Below are 18563 nucleotides of genomic sequence, written 5' to 3'. Positions count from 1 at the left end.
TTGACATGAGCCATAAACAAGAGCTGACGACCTTTAGGCGTTGCCAAATCACAATTTCAAAAGTCACTGATACAGGGGTTTTCCTACATTTCCCAGGGAATGTATGATCCCCTTTTGCAATCGATAATGCATTTTCCTCAATAGAGAAGCAGCTTTTGCCTTTAAAAAACGATAGATCACTGATCAAGGAAGAGGGTTAAAACCGGTTTTGACCGGTTGCAACCTTATGTTTATCTCTAGTTTGATCTTTCAGGGCGGGGAACATAAAGCCTTGACTGTAATAAAAATATACTTTGTTATGCATTTATGACCTTATTGCCCTACCTTTTTTGCAGTCTGCTACCATTTCTGAACTGAATTAAGTAGAAATCCCTTTCTCCTTTTTTTGCTTTATTCGGGGATGACCTCATTTGCTTCCCGGAAGTAGTGTATTCGCGGCTACTGAATGGCGTGATGATGGATCTAGGAAATGCACCTAAAATCCATATCATCTCATCATATCCGATCACACCATGGAGTTATTCGATCCTCAGTGAATGTATCAGTAAGAGGCACAGAAGTCGAAACACGTACGCTCTATGGGCCGGAGATAGGAAATTCGATCGTCGACTGCTACGCACACAGTTCATTTCGATAACACATCGTTTCCACAAGATGGAAATAATAAAAAGCCAAGAAATTGTGGCTGCAAAGGCGACAAGGGATTTAGTGACGATGTAGATAATTGTAATCTCTCCACCAGAACTGCACACAGTAATTACTACGTGTCTGTAGGGATATTTTTTGTCTTTCTATGTGCCGATTGGTCCAATATCAGGGCCGGACCCGAAAAGTTGTTTGCCACCGTGAGAGTTAATAACTTCGGGTCAACTATGTGGCATTCATCAATAGTGATATAGAATATCAAACTCTTTGAATTTGAACTTTGTTTGTGTTATTATCAATTTGTTACGTGTATATTCACAATGTGTGCTCAAATTGTCTGATGCAACCATACGCACTCATGTGACATGACATTTCCAGTACTGTCCACAGTTTGATTCATCGAGCGCTAGATGGCGTTGGTGCGCACCTAAAACAACCTTCCTTTTCCGTCCGTCGACTGCTTCTCCTTCCCCAATTTTCAGTCTATTGGCAGCTAGCCAATCTGTACCAACGTTCCCCGTGTATATGAACCCGTCTACCTGAGCAACACAAGTCATTCCCGTTTGCAGCGTGAAACCTTCAACATTACCCTCTCAGGCTTATCTGGGAAACGTTTTTATTGCTCTCTCGCTTCCATTACCAAAGGACCAGTTGTGAAATGTGCGGTAAGTCCACTTGTTTTTTGTATCTTTTATCTCGTGTCGACGTTCTCATTTGTTGGCCGTCTCTAACGGCAGCCCTGTCATATGCTAGTCGATTCAGGTCGACAATCTTGTGAAGTGTATAATCAGCCAGATGTTTGTTGCATTTTTCTGGGAAATAAGGAGAATTTGCCCGACGTCATTGCAATGAAAGCTTCGTGGCAAACAGCAGAAACTAGTTGACTCATTCCTTCAGTTTTGGGTTTTCGAACTGTAAAAACTACTGAGGAAATCGACGCTGTCTGCTTACTTCCGATTCCGGTTTTTACCCAATATTGTTTTTCTTGATGCCCACTGTTTTCACGTTTATGGCAACTAGTAAACATGAGATGAGAGGTTGTAAAACGTAGTCTGACGAGGAAAAATGAAAAATCAATAATCTGATCGCATCTCCTGATTATGATATCGCATTAGTGGGAGAAAAAAACAAGATTTTCAAACAAGTATCGTGGCTTACTTTCATCATTACCCATTACTTGAGTCGAAAAAATATATCCATCACCAATTTCTTTGAATTGTTGATGGATAAGTACAAGGTCTTTCATTTTTATGGCACCAGAAAAGTAAAAGACCCTTTTCCTAGATAAAAAGTACGTGCCTAGTAAAAAGAAAAACATTTAAAATGCACATTTAAAGAAAAAACTGGTTAGGATTGTTTTAGAAAGGGGTGCAAAAAAGATTGACTTTCTCTGCCCTTAATTCCGACATCGTTTTTTTTTTTAACAGGAAAAGAGAGAGGGCTCTTTGATGAACGATGTTTTCGGCCAAGCCCTGCCAATTTTTTTTTCTGTTGTTGTTCAATACTTATGTGTACGTGAGTGTCTCTTTGACAGTCGCACCAATTCCCCGTTGAGATCTCTAATGACCCAGATCAAATGCCAAAATAAAGAGGGAAAGTTGACCACCTTTCACCTTCGCCTGGAAACGAAAGCCTTGCCCTATAGGGTCCCTTGTTCCTTATAATAACAAAAAACTAGTATTTATTTTTCTTTCCCTTTTTGCCTTTTTTTTTTTTTCGCGGTCGAAGATGGTCACACGCATGTTACGATTTCCCTTTTCTTTTTTTTTGCTACTTATTATTCAATTGATTTGAAATGGCTTCGAGCATACGAGCACTTTCTCATTCAAACTCGATATTTACACAAATTATACCTTTCTTCCAATATAGCTTGTAAATGATGTACTTACTAATTTTATTGCGACTCACTGTTGCTTATAACTGTTCTTACTAATCTTATTGCGACTTACTATTGCTTACAGGAATCTTTGCTTATCTGAATTACCTGACGCCCAAGACTCGACGAGAGATCATAGAGACTCTGATCAAAGGTCTACAGCGACTCGAATATCGCGGATATGATTCAGCTGGTAATACATCCTGTTCTACTATCCTTCGTTATATATTTAAAGCCTTTCTAAATGTGTTTACTAGGAATTGGCGTGGACACCTCCGATTCGACTGGCATGAACTTGATTAAAAAACGTGGCAAAGTCAAGGCCCTAGAAGACGAGATTGCCTCGAGTAAGTTGGCATTGTGTTTGCTAATTTATCATTCATTTCGTGGAAACGATGTCTGACATATTTACTTTCTCTTTTTTTTTATGGTCAACTTGTTCGCTGACAACAGTGGAATCGATACTTGATTTCGATAAAATTCACGAGACCCATTGCGGTATCTCTCACACTCGCTGGGCCACTCACGGTGTCCCCAACGAGGTCAACTCTCACCCCCAGCGTTCCGATGAGAGCAACGAGTTTATTGTCGTCCACAACGGTATCCACTAATTTCACGGTTGCGAGGAGCTCTAATTTAATTTAATTTCTTTTTAGGAATCATCACCAACTATAAGGACATTAAGAAGTTTTTGGAAAACAAGGGAAACAAATTCGAATCGGAGACCGATACTGAAATTATTGCCAAACTCATCAAGCATATCTATTCTCAACATCCAACTTATTCCTTCAGAGAATTGGTGGAGCAAGTGATTCAGCAACTGGTAAGATTCCTATTTCTAAGAGACTATTCGCAATTAAATAATTATGCATTTTTCTTACAGGAAGGTGCCTTCTCTCTATGCTTCAAGAGCGTTCATTTCCCCGGAGAGTGTGTAGCAACCCGTCGTGGAAGTCCGCTGTTGGTCGGTATCAAGTCCAAGTCTCGACTGGCCACCGATCACATTCCCGTCCTCTACAGCAAAGGTAAGATGAGACATTTCCTTATAAACTGTATTTCGTGGTTACTGTTTTTTTGGGAGGGGTGGGAGGGTGCCTCCATACGGAAAGACCTTGCCAATTATTTTTAACGTTTGATAACAGTGTGGTGTGGTTGGCATGGTGTGCGGTTTTATCAAGGAGTACGAGGCATTCATTAATTATGTTTTGAACAATTGTTAAGGAATTTATTTTTTTATCACGACAATGACGATGACGATGTAGTGTTAAGATTGCAAAATGTACTAATCGACGACTATTGTCTCCCCCAAAATTTGTGGTGGAATCCAAAACAACAACACGAACAGAAAAACGGATTGACCTGAAAGTTTTCGCAGGTACTTTTGACTCAGAAAAACTGGTCTTACTATTTCTTTTCACATTACTTCTCTTTTATTTAATCTAACAATGTGTGTCCCTGTTTGACAAGCATTTCATATAGCTAACCTTCTTACTTTCCAAACTAATCTAAAAATATTGCATGACTATGGGAGAGACATTTTTTTTAGTACTGCACGATTTTTAAATACTGCACGATTGCTTTCGCTTTTCACTATGGTATGCTTTCAATTGACTAAATCTTGATTTTCAAGTAAATAGTGGTTTTGGCCTATGAAACCTGTCATTTACAATTGAACTTGGTTGCATGTTAGAGTTATTATAAAAAGATCTATTGTTCGTTTTTTTTTAGTTTTTAACTGGCTAATTTTGCATCTTATTTTTATGTGTGTTATTCAATCCTTATTTCATTTTTGTTGTGTTTTTTGTCCGTTTTTCTTTTTTTTTTATTATCGCCGCCTGCGCATCAACCATCGATTTCTGTTGCAACACAAACTGTTTTTGTTTTGCATCCGTCCCGATCCACCTTATTCGTCTGAAAAAAAAAACCAAACTATTTCTTTATTTTTCCTTCTATCTATCCTTTCTTTGTCGCTCACCCTCCGTCTTGTGCTTGAACAGAGGTCGATGGCAAACATGTTATTCCAGGTACATTTTTCTCATTATTTTATTATCGTTTTATTTCTCAACATTTTATTTCTAATTTTTTGTTTCCGCACTATTAGTTTCATTGTTTACGGTTTATTGGGGTTTTTTTTTAGAATCTTTTTGGAAAATTTTATTTTGTTTTCTCCTCGATGCCTTACGTTTAAATTTGATGCATTTATTTGCGCCCTCCTTTTTATTTCGGAGAAATTTTGCAATTGGTTTTAGCAACCACGTCACATGACACGATGTGAAACTAATCTTATTTGGTGAAATTAGATCATCGCCCTGTTGGATTTGAAATGCCTTGCTTGCCACGTGTTGATTCGACGGCCGAGTTCCACACGAGCAATGAAAATGAGGAAGTCGAATACTTTTTCGCTTCCGATGCTTCCGCCATTATCGAACACACCAACCGCGTCATTTTCCTTGAGGTGAAACGTTTAGAAATAATTTTTTTTTCAGCTTGTTTTTTAAAGGGATATTTACCTTTGTCATGCAGGATGATGACGTAGCAGCTGTTAAGGATGGTGTCCTCAGCCTGCATCGCCTTAAGAGGCTGCTAGAGGATTCTCATGCCCGCGAGATCACCACTCTCAAGATGGAGATCCAGCAAATCATGAAAGGTAACTTAACATTAGAATGTTGCATCGGGCACTTAACATTATCGGTTTTTATTCAATAGGAAATTACAGCTCGTTCATGCAAAAGGAAATTTTCGAACAGCCGGAATCAGTGGTTAACACCATGCGTGGTCGCGTTAATTTCGAAAACGGAACAGTCGTGCTGGGTGGCATCACGGTTTGTACCTACTTTCCCACATTACGTACAGCATAATTACTAATTTCGTGGACCATTTTTAATGCCCTCAATTTCAAATAGGATTACATTCCCGAGATCCGTCGTTGTCGACGCTTATTGTTGATTGGCTGTGGTACTAGCTACCACAGCGCAATTGCTACTCGCCAGCTGCTTGAGGAGTTGACGGAACTTCCCGTTATGGTTGACCTGGCCTCAGACTTCCTGGATCGTAATACGCCCATTTTCCGCGACGATGTCTGTTTCTTCATTTCGCAATCCGGTGAGAGTATCGTCTTGTCAGCCATAAAGCCAATTGACCCATTGTTCGCGGCGCCAATAATAGTTGTCTCATTTTCTCTTTGGAAATTTAGGTGAAACTGCCGATACTTTGTTGGCTCTCCGTTACTGCAAGGCTCGTGGTGCCCTGATTCTCGGTGTTACCAACACCGTGGGCTCGTCCATTTGTCGCGAATCGCACTGCGGTGTCCACATCAACGCTGGACCTGAAATTGGTGTGGCCTCGACCAAAGCTTACACGTCCCAGTTTATTTCCTTGGTCATGTTTGCTTTGATGATGTGCGAGGACCGCATTTCCATGCAGCCCCGCCGTGCTGAGGTAATTATTTTCTAAATGTTTCATAAATGTTTTTGGGCTTTCTAAACGGTAAAAGTTGCTAACGGTATTTTATGGCCTTGGTAGATCATTCAAGGTTTGAAGCATTTGGCGGACCAAATCAAGGAAGTACTGGCCAATGACGACAAGGTGCTCGAATTGGCAAAAGCCATCTACCAAAACAAGTCCATGTTGGTCATGGGTCGAGGTTGGAATTATGCAACCTGTTTGGAAGGAGCTTTGGTAAGTAACATGAAGAGACATATTTTCAAGGTGCATTTCATTTAAAAGTTGTTTATTTCCTACAGAAAATCAAAGAATTAACGTACATGCACAGCGAAGGTCTTCTGGCCGGTGAATTGAAACATGGACCGTTAGCTCTCGTCGATAAGACCATGCCTTTGATCATGATTGCTACCCGTGATCCCGTCTACGTCGTAAGTTTAACTTTGTAATCCGAAATTCCATAAAACCAGTCCATTTACTTGTTTTGTTTTCACTAGAAATGCATCAACGCCCTGCAGCAAGTAACTGCCCGCGAGGGTCGTCCAATTATCGTCTGCGAAAAAGGCGATTTGGAGACACAGAAATACGCCTCTCAATTTGTCGAAGTACCACACACAGTCGATTGCCTTCAAGGCATCCTGACGGTCATTCCAATGCAGTTGCTGTCTTACCACATCGCTGTGCTACGAGGATGCAACGTCGACTGTCCCCGTAACCTGGCCAAGTCAGTGACAGTTGAATAAAGGTGAGAAAGTTTGATTCGTCGGGTGTCATTGCACAAACGTTTGCATATTATCTTTCACATCCTTCCTTTATATTGCTCAGCCGCACCCTTTCTCTCTCACGACAGTTTCCTCCATTTTTGGATATTTTAGAATTTGCATTTTTTACCATTAGCTTTAAAAACATCCTTCCACTCCTTGCATTTCGTATTTTCTACCAAAACATTTTTAGGTTCAAAATCGTAATAGCTCTTCTTAGCAAGAGAAAAAACAAACAAATGAAAAGCTATATATATCCTGAGTATGTTCTTCCAAAAAAAAAGTTTGAGCATTTTATCTTCTGTAAATAGTTGACATTCTTCTTTTTTTATGACGGATCGAGTGTTAAAAAAAAAACATCAAACTGAAAATATGTTCTGTTCCTATGGAACATGTTTTTCATTTGGATTTTTATTGATCGATTTTTATAAAAATAGATTATTTTTCATTTGTATTTTCATTCTCTAAGAATGTATTGAAGTGTCAATGTCATCATGACGTTTCCCTCAATTTGACATTCTCATCTTAAAGAAGTTATGTTTTTTTAACACTCGGTCTTGTGCTACAATTTGGTCTCTTCCTTCTTGAATATCGTGCTCTAGCATTCCTTTCTCCTCCGATTTTTTTTTACATAATAGTTTTTTCTCCATATTTGACGGTGGGCTGTTTTCGTAATACAACGGTTTTATGGTCTAGTAGTTGCACATTTTAGCCAATTGGATGGAAACAAAGGGTACCGTTGTTTATTGCAACAGAAATCCAAATCGACGAAGTTTTACACAGTGCCAAAAACAATGATACTGAAACAAGACGAAGGTCTACGTGTGCCACAATTCATTCCTTCCTCTTGCGGATCAAATATTAATTCAAAAATGTCGGCGAACAAAATTCAGAAATGGGCAGCATGCCTATGTTATTTTCTTTTGTCTTCAAATTGGTTTTCAACGACGCTCGCGAAGGCGTCGCTCACGACTGCGGTCTTCACGGCGGTCCACGGTCCGTCGCAGAAATTCGTCAACCGAACGCTCGTACTATTGTACAAATTTGTTTTCATAAAATTTCTGTTTAGCAACGTTATTTAAATTTAAATAATATTTACCGAACGATGACTTTCACCACGAGAGGACCTCGATGGAAGAGGAGGTGGTGGTGGAGGTGGATACTCGGGTAATGCCGGCCCATCGTAATAGCGCGCCGAAGACAGCGGCTCAAATGGCGGCTACGAAGCAAGAAACAAACGTTACTATTGCAAGTGCTAAGGATTTAAGAAGAATGGAAAATACCGGCGGTGGATATGGGATAGGTCCAAGGGAAGAATACTCTCGCATGAACTCAGCGTAAGCCTGGTAAAGTATTCAACATTAGTTAAGAAAAATTATTTTGTTTATCAAAAGACTAAGTACGGCAGTGTAAGCTCGCTCGCGGTGCATGGCGTAAGGGTTGAGTCCGGGTGATCTCTCTCGACGGTTGTCTTTGAAGTCACGATATCCTAGAGAAAACAACCATTTTCGGTGAAAAAAAAATAACAAAGTGATTTGATTGATTGAACTGAGTTAACTACCTCGCCCCCTCTTTTGAAGGTTTCTGTTGGTGCGGTGATAGTCGTCATCATTGGATTGTCGGCGTCGCAGGTTGCCTCTATTTTTAAAAAAGGGGGGTTTAACACGAGTCACAATAGGCTAATTAGCACCAGGAGTCAGAGCCACAGACAACACTTAGCGCCCGTCTTAGGTAGCTATGAGTCTTCCTTTTTTTTTAATAAATTTTTTTTAGAAGAAGGATAGAGCTTCATGCAATCAAATGTCCTTTTTTCCTTTCTCTCTCTCTTTCTTTTCTTTCTTTTCATTCCCCCCCCCTTCCTGCCAAATTCCTTTCAAAACTTTCACTTTTCCGCTTTTGGGGAGTTCTTAATCGATACGAAACGGGACGTTAAGTCAAATAAGGAATCACCCCATGTCCATCATAGATGGAACTATACAACACTTGTGTGACACGCACGCACTTTCTACATTTTGTGGAAGCACAGCAGATTTTAGACGATGTCGAACAAAGGAACAACCAACGGTCACTTTAGATAGGTCACGAGACTCGGAAGCCTTGGCCGCTCCGCACGAGCCATCGACGGAACGTTGGAGAGGCACACATTACACTAAAGGTCCACATGGAAGAATGGAGAGTCTTTTGGTTGGTTTGAGCCGTGTACCTCCCCATGTCGTGACTGTCGCCAGAACGGCCCGAGCCGAATCCGCCACGGCTTCGATTCCGGTCGCGGAACCCTCGTCGTCCTCCTTGTTGTTGATGTTGTTGTTGTTGTTGATGCTGCTGTTGTTGCTGCTGCTGCAGCTGTAAGGGAGCCATCGGGCCTCGTGGACGGACACCTCCGTTAGCCACTTGTATGCGGCGAGCAGATTCCTTGGAGCGTCGCAAAACAGTGGACCATTGCACATCTGGATCTTCGGAAAAAAGGCGACACAATTCCTCCCCTACGTGGTTTTCCACTTCCTGAAAATCGACAAAACCCACTTAATTTATGCTGATTTTGGTTGAAAAAGAAATAAAGCCCATCTGTGTGGGCTTTTCAAGCGAATGAAACCTGTCCATCACGACCAATTTTCACAGGTTTGCCTTCATTCCATGGATTGTACAGATGCATCACGCGGGTGAACGACAAATCTTTCCTGTGAGTTAACACGTAATAAGAAGTGAGAGGAAAACATTAATCTGTCCACCTTAACGAACAATAGTAGACGATATTACTTGGATATCCAATCAATCTGGAATACACCACCCAATGCTCTCGAAGATAGTCCTGGAGGAAGAATCCACTGAACTGGGCTGGCATCTCTTCGGGATTCAATTGAGAGTCGTGCAAAGCCGCAGAATTTACCGCTCTCCTTGACAGAGAAAATAAGCAACACATTGCGACATTGACGAAAGGCCTGATTTAGTTTAGCTTCATTTTGTGGAGGCGTCGACCATACACCTTTTGTAAAAATAAAATTTTTTAATTTATCAAACGAAGAAAAAAACACAAACAACTCGGACAAACCTTTAGATTTTGCTAAAGAAATATTTTCGGGATTGTTGCTCTTCATTAGGAAAAATCGTGCATCGCGGAAAAGGTAATTAAGTTTCGTGGAATAGTCTGATAACGAAATTCTAAACTTGAGCAATTTATCAACAAATTAAAGCTTATAACACATTTCACCATATTTCTTTGATTTTCCGTCTCCCTCTGACTTTGGACGTTTCGGTGAAGAATCTATAAAACGTTGGTCAAAATTATTAGTTGAAACGTCAGGTAAAGAATCATCCGACACACTTTTGTCGTTGACAGTGCACTTGGATTGCTTGCGTTTCCTTTTGTGCCCCCGCCCTTCTTCATCTCCATCTTCTTTTTCTGAAAAACCATATGATTATAATTAATTAGATAGACCCAAGAAACAAGCATTTTTTACCTGAACCAGAATGAGATGATGAAGACTCTGACGAAAGAGGTGAGCTTTGTTGGTTTGATACTCTGGGAGAAGAACTAATTTCGCTTCTAGTGTCCAGGTCATCATCATCCACCTGATCTTCGGTCTACATGATGGTTAAAATGAAAAATTAGTTTTCCTATGACAACTAGAAATTCAATTGAGACCTCTGTAATGTCTAATCGTTCTTCCCCTACAACAGTATCTTCAGGTTGGGCAGTAAGTGTTATCTCAACACCTTCCCGTACTTCCCAGGACAAAGAAGAATTATCCTGGGGAATTTTTTTTGATACACAATCATCGACAGACTGAACTTTCATAAGTTCAGCCTCTTCGCTTGAAGTGAGACTGATATCCTCTGATGTTTGATCACTATGAAGTTGGAGCACTTCCAAATTCTCCTAAATTGAAAAATACTAAGTTTCACTGATGGGTTTGATGGGTGAAAGATTCACCATACCTTTAGGGATTTGCATTTCTTATCTTTCGCCATTTGATACGTAGGAATGTCTAGAGAAAAATGGGCACACATACATCCGTTGTCTGGAAACAAAAAATTCTTTTCAACAGAAACTAACCTTTATCTGGTACAGGCCCAAGTTTAACGTAGCTCGTATCAAATCAGATTTCTTTACAACTTAACCATTTTTTCAGTTTCAATATAAAACGAAAAAATGAATAGTTCAATGAGAGATGAAATGATGGTTGTTAAATACCAAAGGCAGGAAAAATGTCAAATTCTGAAAAAAAAAAAATACCCAAAACAGCCGTGAAGAGAACTTTACAAAGGAGGCAAGCTGTCAGTAGAGCCATCTGCCGTTTAGTATATGTCCCTGCTTTCTCAATCTTTGTAGGCAAGCACAAAGATGGCGAATGAAAAGCAGACGAAATACACTTCGAACGTTGTATTGAAGTGAAACACTTTTCGACGATCGCACAAATATTCTGTGTTGATGAGTGGATCCGCAAATGGTCAGGCGGTTCGTAGTTGTGATTCCCATCGTATCCTTCATGTCTGTTTTGACTATTAAAGCATAGCCTTACTTACATAGGAAAGCGTTTCAGTTTTCAATAGTTTTGTTATCGTATTTTAACTACTTGGTCGTGTTGCATAGTTTTCCATTTGATCAGTTGTTTCTGATTTTTGAGTAATCTGTCGTTTTTGTGCAACATGATTCTTATGAAACCGAATAGAAATTAACGCATTGCTTTTCGCGTGAATCTTACATTTCATACTTGCTCAAAATGAATCCTATAGAAGAAACATCTTATATTCGAACAATTGAGTGGGAAATGTTAGATAAAAAGAAATTTATCCCCTTGAGTATTACTAGTTCATGTATGGTTAGAACCAGCCTTTATCCCTTTACCTTAGTCAAAACTAGATTACAAATTCAGAAAGGGAATGAAGTTTATAAGGGTACCTGGGATGCTTTTCGAAAAATTGTTAAGTATGAAGGTTTCAAAGGACTGTACAAAGGGTTCTGGGTAAATTTGTTTTCAATTGTTTCGGGTACTTTCTATGTTTTAACTTACGAAAACGTCAGGCATTTGCTTCAAGCAAATAATGTAACTGACTCAAGAATAAGGGCACTTGTAGCGGGGGGCTGTGCTTCTCTTATTGGACAGACAATAATTGTACCAATTGATGTAATTAGTCAGCATTTGATGATGGTGGGTCAAAAAGTAAGTATCTAAAATTAAAATATTTTATAGTATTTTTAAATATTTGTCCTAATTTCGTCAGGTTGACGGTGTAGCGCAAAATATCAAACCGAGTCTTCAAAATGGAGCAGGGAAAAGTAAAACGCAACTTGCACTTGCAATCACCAAAGATATTTATCGTATTGATGGTCTGCGTGGCTTCTACCGTGGGTATATAGCATCGTTGTTCACTTACGTTCCCAGTTCGGCACTTTGGTGGACCTTCTATCATCTATACCAAGGTTAGCATCCCGTAATGAACAACAGATAAACCCCTAAAATTATTTTGTTTTTCCTGATAAGATCATCTCAACAACCTGTTCCCTTCGTGGTTTCCCCACCTCGGAATCCAGTGCACATCTGCTATTCTTGGGGGCTTAACTACAACGACGTTGATAAATCCTTTGGATATTGTGCGAGCCAGGTTACAGGTAAACTATATTAATGAATTAAAGCATGAAAAACTATTCCATAATTTCGTGGCTGCCAATGTAGGTGCAACGCCTGGATTCGATAGGACAGACCTTCCGGATCTTGTGGCGAGAAGAGCGTTTCTACATGTTCACCAAAGGCTTGACTGCTCGCATTATCATGTCCACTTTTTACAGCTTTTCCATTATTCTGGGCTACGAGTCAGTTAAGCGATGGAGCGTTAAAGAGCAGTACAGGGAACAAATCCGGTGGTGAAAATCAATCCTGTGTGGTCAAAATTAGATAAATTTATTCAACTAGATTCTGTTAGCTACACATTTAAGAGTATGATGTAGATTCAAACCTTTTTTTATTTATTTTTTTTTCTTTGTAAATTGTACAGTGTTAATTGACAGTTATTACAGAAATTACGATTCTAGTACTTGCGTTGAGTTGCAAATTTGCCATCAGCTGATTGTAGTCCTTCTACTAAAGCCGACGACCACTGCAACTTTTGCCTCTTATAGAATTGCGTACTATAATTTTCGTTACCAGAATTGACCAATCAACTCCAAGCTAAATTGCGTCTTCAAATCTTAAAACCCTTTTCCCTTTATTGCTAATCCCTACTATGAAGTATAAACGACTCGTTTGTATTATTACCTAATTTAATAAGTTTCTTCTACATTACTTTTACATGTACCATCACTTTGTAGCCAAAATACGGAAAGGAACTTGTTTCATCTAGGGACCAGGTTCCGCTGTCCACCATTCATTCTGTTAGGTTTCGATGAAACATACACGACTATCGTTGCTTTGAAAGCATAGTACATACTTCGGTGATTTTTATCTCGAGCAAAATTGTCGGCATTTGCCAAGTAATTCATTATAGTTTTTTTTTTTAGTTCAAAACGAATAAGTTATTTAGAAATTCCCGTTTACTATTTCCGTAGTAGGTTAGTTCATTGGTTCAATAACAAAAGACGAGTAAACAACTATTAATAATCAACATAAAATCAAAATGCATTTGTAGATCTGTTATATGGAGGTTTGATCGAGTCATGGCTTAGACATGTTGAGACAGTATCCAAACTGGAACTTCGTGACATTCTTCTTTCAACTCTTAAAGCTATTCGGGATTCTTTACGTCCTCGTTGTGTGTTATTATCTTGCGGACTTTCACAGGTAGTTTGTTCGATATTGTTGCGCCCCAATTTCGAAGCCTTCACATCCCCCGTTCCTTTAACCGGAGATTTAACTACACTCATGATCATATTAGACAGCCATTTAGGTTTTCCGCTGGTTCCAAATCCTTTTACATCTTGTTCAAGTTTCATTGGGGATAGTTGAACAGTTTCTAAGAAAATGAGTAATGTTACTCATTGCTTTGGATTATGCTTAACAGAAAATTATAGCCTCACCAACAGGTACTTCATGTTTCAAGGCAGCAGGATAGGTTGCCTGTTGAACTCTCCTTATGCTTCGTACAAAACCAGTATCCTTTCTTACTTGGGTTAAGTTACAATAATTGATAATATAAGGCACTCCACAGGTCTTTGATAGATCCAAGGTCTGAAGCCCCTGGAAGTTAATTAACAAGCAATTAATTGTTTCCTGACAACAATATTATTTTTTAAAGATTGTTACTGAGGACCATGCAGTTTCAATGGCAACTTGAGCCTCCATATTATATTCATTCCACTCGGAGAACCTGTCTCCTAGCCAGTCCCATCTTATTCCTTGTCCAGCTGGACAGCTCCTGGGATATAGCATTCTCCTTACTGGACTTGCTTCTTCTCTAACTTCACATATTTGAGTCATGGATGTTAGGCTGACCCTGGAAACACCCAATTTGTGATTAATACCTTGTCTAATAGATATTTTTAACATTCATCTAACCTGAATCTACTGAGAGATGGGTCCGCATCCCCAAGTAAAACTTGAGTTAATTTATTCTGAAATGCTTTTTCCAGAATTTGTGAAACAACTGGAGAATATGCTTTCCAATGCAAAGAATTTGGGTGATTTGAACACTCCCAGACCACTACATATTGCTGTGTATGCACTGCCATTAATAAAACGAAGATTATTTGTTTCAACAAAACACAAAAGTCGTGGACAGTGACATGAGGTGCCACACATTCAGACAGGTAGCAGAATCGATATTTTTGTTTACAAGTGAGCTTCCCTTGAGCCTAGGCAAGGACGGATTAATCCGAAATTTTACCGTCAGATATCGCATGCTAGATTAATTAATCGATAGAAGATTTCCTTATGTTAGTATAAATCATCAACTTAGTTATCAAGTTCTCATCGATTTTCAATAAATCTCATTTAGTTTTCTAACCTATTTCGGCCATTAATAAGGCTGACATTTAGCTTTTCTATTTTCTATATTTAGCTTTAAAAAATTTCAATAAGTGTGGCACCTCAGCAAATGTTCTGCTCATACCGTTGCCGTCACCGCGTTTTCACGTTCGTCTCCATCAGCCTTGCGAAGTTCTGTGCAATTTCTCAACAATTATTGGATATTGTTTGTGCAGATTTTTTCACTTCAGATAGGTGAGTTTACTGTTCGTTGCGTATCATTCATTAGAAAAAGGTTATTTTTAAAAATGACAACGTTAACCTCTTGTAATGGTCGACCGGGTATATGGGCGATTTTCAAGCTAAAGCGGTATATAAAACAATGTGCTCTCAATTTTAGGTTGAACACGCCACACCATGAGTCGTTTCTTCGGTACAGCCTCTGATTCGGATACAGAGAGTGATGTTAGTGAGGAGGAGGTGCCACAGCGCCCCACAGCCGTTCCAACATATACAGTAAGTTTCCTTTTAATTTCATCCTTCCTTTGTACCGTTGATTCAAATTGAGAAATCTTCTTAGTTCAGTGATGATGAGGAGGAGCAGAAAAGAATTGTTCGTTCTGCCAAAGAAAAACGGTTTGAAGAACTGAAAGATTTAATTCGCCTCATTAAAAACTACAAGAAGATCAAGGATTTGAGTAATATGCTCTCCTCTTTTGAAGATCTAACCAAGGCATACCAAAAGGCATTACCTGTAATTGCCAAGGAAGAGAAAGGTGTCACTCCTAGATTCTATGTCCAATGCCTAGTAGAAGTGGAGACATTTCTAAATGAATTATGGGAAGACAGAGATGGCCGGAAAAACCTCTCAAAAAACAACTCAAAGTCATTGAGTACGTTGCGTCAGAAAATGCGAAAGTACGTCAAAGACTTCGAATCAGATGTCGCCAAGTTTAAAGAAAGTCCCGATGAAGAATCAGAAGATGAAGAAGCTGAGGAAAAGTCTGAAGCTGAATCTGATGAAGAAAGTGAAGCTGAAGGACCTGCTGCCTTCCGTAAATCCGAGTCAGAAACCCGTACCAAACCGTTACCTAAGGTCTTAGCTTTTAACAATAATACTAATGCAAATTAGAATAACAGAATATTGGATTGCTTTTAGGTTAAACCAGCTGTTCTCGATGGCGACGAAAGTGACGACTCGTATTGGGATTCTGACGGAGAGGACGAAACTTCTTCATCTGATGATGACGGGAAATACGCCAATCTGAAAGAAAAATTCTTGAAGGTTGCTGGTGGTGAAGATGACGAACGTAAAAAAAAGGAAAAGAAAGATCGTAAGGACAGGGAAAAGGCACAACGGCGCAAAGATCGTGAGGAGGAAGAAGAATTGGAAATGGAGGGCGGTGATGCTTGGCAAGTACAGGGCAAGGCTACTCAAGCCAAGCCGAAAATGTTCGCCAAAGACGCAGATATCAACACTGCGGTTGTTCTTAAAAAACTTAGCGAAATTCTGGCTGCTCGAGGCAAAAAAGGTAAGGTCCAATATTTTCATTGGAAAATATGTCCTTCCTGAATAACCTGAGATCTTTTTTAGGCACTGATCGTCGTGAGCAAGTAGAGATGTTGCATGAGCTGTACACAGTATCAGAGGCCAACAATCTTGGAATCGGCATTGCGGTGAAAGTAAAATTCACGATCATTTCCGCCATTTTTGACTACAACCCAAAGATCTGCGACGCCATGAAACCGGAGCATTGGGAGAAGCTCTTGCAGTGTATCGCTGAGCTTCTCGATCTTCTAAATTCGCGTACCGACATCATCATGGGAGAACACGTTTCGGTATTAATTGGCGTAGTCGGCGTGTGTACCGTTATAATACTGGTTATTTATTTAGGAGGACCACGAAAAGCTGGATCAAGCAGAGTTCGAAGCCGAGGAAGACCCAACGAGACGCTTTTATCGTATTCGTGGATGTATGCTAACGACTGTTGAGCGGATGGATGAGGAATTTGTTAAAATTCTAAAGGAGTGTGACGCTCACAGTAATGAATACGTTGAGCGACTCAAGGACGAAACCCGAGTTTCGCAGATTATCGACAGTCTTCAGGCTTACGTTGAGCGACAGAGCTTGGCGTCGGAATTGTGCCGACTCTACATGCGAAAAATTGAACATCTGTATTACAAATTCGATCCCAACACGATCAAACAAAGCAACGTAAGGAACTCACATTCTTTCAAACATCATTCTTTTACCTATTGATAGCATTTATTCCTTCTGCGTGCAGGGTGAATCGAGCGCAGAAAAAGATACCACTCTGGCGGTAATGGACCGGCTATGTCGCTATATCTATGTTAACGATAAAGAAGAACGAATCCGACCTAGAGCTATGTTATGTCACATTTACCACTATGCCCTTCATGATGAATGGTATAAGGCGCGTGACTTAATGCTTATGTCACATCTTCAGGTATTCATATTTAAATTTTGTTTTTGTTTCACCGCTAAACAATTCGTGTTTTCTTTTAGGAAACGGTTCATTTACTGGATCCCTCAACTCAGATTCTTTACAATCGAACGATGGTTCAGTTGGGTCTGTGTGCTTTCCGCCACGGCCACATCAAGGAAGCCCATCACGCGTTGCTGGACATCCAGTCTAGTGGCCGTGCCAAGGAGCTTCTTGCCCAAGGTCTTCTTCTACAGCGTCAGCATGAACGAACCTCAGAACAGGAAAAGATTGAGAAACAACGTCAAATGCCCTTCCATATGCACATAAACTTGGAACTGTTGGAGTGCGTTTATTTGGTTTCTGCCATGCTGATCGAGATTCCGTATATGGCTGGTATATCATACTCCAAACGTTTTTCATCAATCAAAATTTTCTGTATGTTTTCATTCTTTATCGTAATACTTTCTTTAGCTCATGAATCTGACGCCCGTCGCAGAATGATTTCTAAAAGTTTTCATCATCAGCTTAAAGTTAGTGAGCGCCAGGCGGTGACGGGACCTCCCGAATCTATGAGAGAACACGTAGTTGCTGCTTCAAAAGCCATGCGCAATGGACTATGGAGACAGGCTCACAACTATATTATCAATGAAAAAATGAATGCTAAAGTATGAAATTTCGATTTTGCATCAGTATAAAGTTATTTTAATGATGCCTTCTTCGCATAGGTTTGGGATCTGTTCTACCAAGCTGACCGAGTGCGCAAGATGCTGGTTCGTAAGATTCAAGAGGAGTCTCTTCGAACCTACCTTTTCACACATTCGTCCGTGTACGATTCGCTATCTATGGCTACGCTTTCAAAAATGTTTGAGCTAGAACAACCCACCGTCCATTCCATCATTTCCAAAATGGTGATGAACGAGGAACTAATGGTAGGTTTAGTTAAAAATATGTTTGTATCAACATATGTTTTCAATCCTAATTCCATTCTGTAGGCTTCGTTGGATGAACCCACACAAAGTGTGGTTATGCATAGGACTGAACCTTCCCGTTTGCAATCTATGTCCCTCCAGCTTGCTGATAAATTAGCTAATCTGGTTGACAATAATGAGCGAATTCTAAAAATCCGTCAAGGTAATACCTAAATTCCATATTTTATTTCTGCACTGTATTTACATTCCGTTTGCTTCCTTATAAGGACCATTTGGATTCTCTCGCGGAAATCAACAAGTTCGTTTTGGTGACCGGCCGCAGTACGGCAATCGACAAGGACAACAAGGCGGAGGCAATTGGCAACGTCGAGATGGAGATAGGGATAATCGGGATAACCGAGATAGCCATCGAGACAATCGAGACCGTCATAACAATTAATTTTCCTTTGCCATTGATACTGAGTAATCGGCTTTACAGACTTTTTGTTTTTTTCATTAATACAATCGATTGGCTGAGGGATGTAATTGCTTTCATTTCAGATTGTAACTTTTTTTTTCCACAAAAA

At 39.8% G+C, this 18563-nt stretch overlaps 3 protein-coding genes across 6 annotated transcripts; 2 read left to right on the top strand and 1 right to left on the bottom strand.

Annotated features, from left to right (window-relative positions):
- The first annotated feature begins 1155 nt into the window (after nt 1-1155).
- LOC130689986 (glutamine--fructose-6-phosphate aminotransferase [isomerizing] 2-like) lies at nt 1156-7421 on the top strand. 4 transcript variants are annotated; one of them, XM_057512947.2, is made up of 16 exons: nt 1156-1310; nt 2607-2714; nt 2779-2868; nt 2975-3121; nt 3178-3344; nt 3405-3546; nt 3867-3896; nt 4519-4545; nt 4822-4976; nt 5045-5168; nt 5228-5343; nt 5425-5623; nt 5715-5959; nt 6044-6199; nt 6265-6393; nt 6460-7421. In XM_057512947.2, the coding sequence occupies exons 1-16, from the start codon at nt 1304-1306 to the stop codon at nt 6703-6705; spliced, it is 2088 nt and encodes a 695-aa protein (XP_057368930.1). In that variant the 5' UTR covers nt 1156-1303; the 3' UTR covers nt 6706-7421. The 4 variants fall into 4 exon arrangements, with proteins under 4 accessions (XP_057368930.1, XP_059351668.1, XP_059351670.1 ...); XM_059495685.1 differs by lacking the exon at nt 4519-4545; XM_059495686.1 differs by lacking the exon at nt 3867-3896 and having other exon boundaries at nt 1157-1310.
- Nucleotides 7422-7439: 18 nt separating this feature from the next.
- LOC130689488 (YTH domain-containing protein 1-like) lies at nt 7440-11212 on the bottom strand. Its single transcript, XM_057512436.1, has 16 exons — nt 11130-11212; nt 10778-10809; nt 10660-10709; nt 10367-10600; nt 10182-10305; nt 10046-10123; nt 9932-9985; nt 9773-9868; nt 9481-9706; nt 9317-9401; nt 8927-9225; nt 8285-8361; nt 8127-8212; nt 8007-8066; nt 7823-7942; nt 7440-7754 (listed from the first exon to the last, which is right to left on the bottom strand). The coding sequence occupies exons 1-16, from the start codon at nt 11210-11212 to the stop codon at nt 7665-7667; spliced, it is 1794 nt and encodes a 597-aa protein (XP_057368419.1). The 3' UTR covers nt 7440-7664.
- LOC130689942 (eukaryotic translation initiation factor 3 subunit C-like) lies at nt 11120-18517 on the top strand. The gene is given in 17 exon segments (XM_059495690.1): nt 11120-11885; nt 11947-12145; nt 12207-12334; nt 12399-12586; nt 13220-13233; nt 13348-13470; nt 14288-14395; nt 15061-15137; nt 15202-15717; nt 15781-16153; nt 16216-16460; nt 16516-16836; nt 16907-17089; nt 17149-17733; nt 17794-17997; nt 18061-18199; nt 18264-18517. Coding segments are annotated over 17 exon segments (4017 nt in total). The 5' UTR covers nt 11120-11444; the 3' UTR covers nt 18437-18517.
- Nucleotides 18518-18563: the final 46 nt, after the last annotated feature.

The sequence above is a fragment of the Daphnia carinata genome, chromosome 6 (assembly GCF_022539665.2).
Source record: "Daphnia carinata strain CSIRO-1 chromosome 6, CSIRO_AGI_Dcar_HiC_V3, whole genome shotgun sequence".
Taxonomy (NCBI): Eukaryota; Metazoa; Arthropoda; class Branchiopoda; order Diplostraca; family Daphniidae; genus Daphnia; species Daphnia carinata.
This window is presented reverse-complemented; position numbering and strand designations above follow the sequence as displayed.

What these genes read in the sequence shown, in the direction of transcription:
- LOC130689986 (XM_057512947.2), top strand. An exon ending in TTTCTTCATTTCGCAATCCG is followed by an intron (nt 5,624 to 5,714) that starts GTGAGAGTATCG and finishes TTGGAAATTTAG; the next exon opens with GTGAAACTGCCGATACTTTG. An exon ending in CCTGTTTGGAAGGAGCTTTG is followed by an intron (nt 6,200 to 6,264) that starts GTAAGTAACATG and finishes TATTTCCTACAG; the next exon opens with AAAATCAAAGAATTAACGTA.
- LOC130689488 (XM_057512436.1), bottom strand. Translation starts at nt 11,212, where the DNA reads ATGAAGGATACGATGGGAATCACAACTACGAACCGCCTGACCATTTGC. An exon ending in CGGAAAATCAAAGAAATATG is followed by an intron (nt 9,869 to 9,931) that starts GTGAAATGTGTT and finishes TTTCGTTATCAG; the next exon opens with ACTATTCCACGAAACTTAAT. An exon ending in AAATTGGTCGTGATGGACAG is followed by an intron (nt 9,226 to 9,316) that starts GTTTCATTCGCT and finishes GTCGATTTTCAG; the next exon opens with GAAGTGGAAAACCACGTAGG.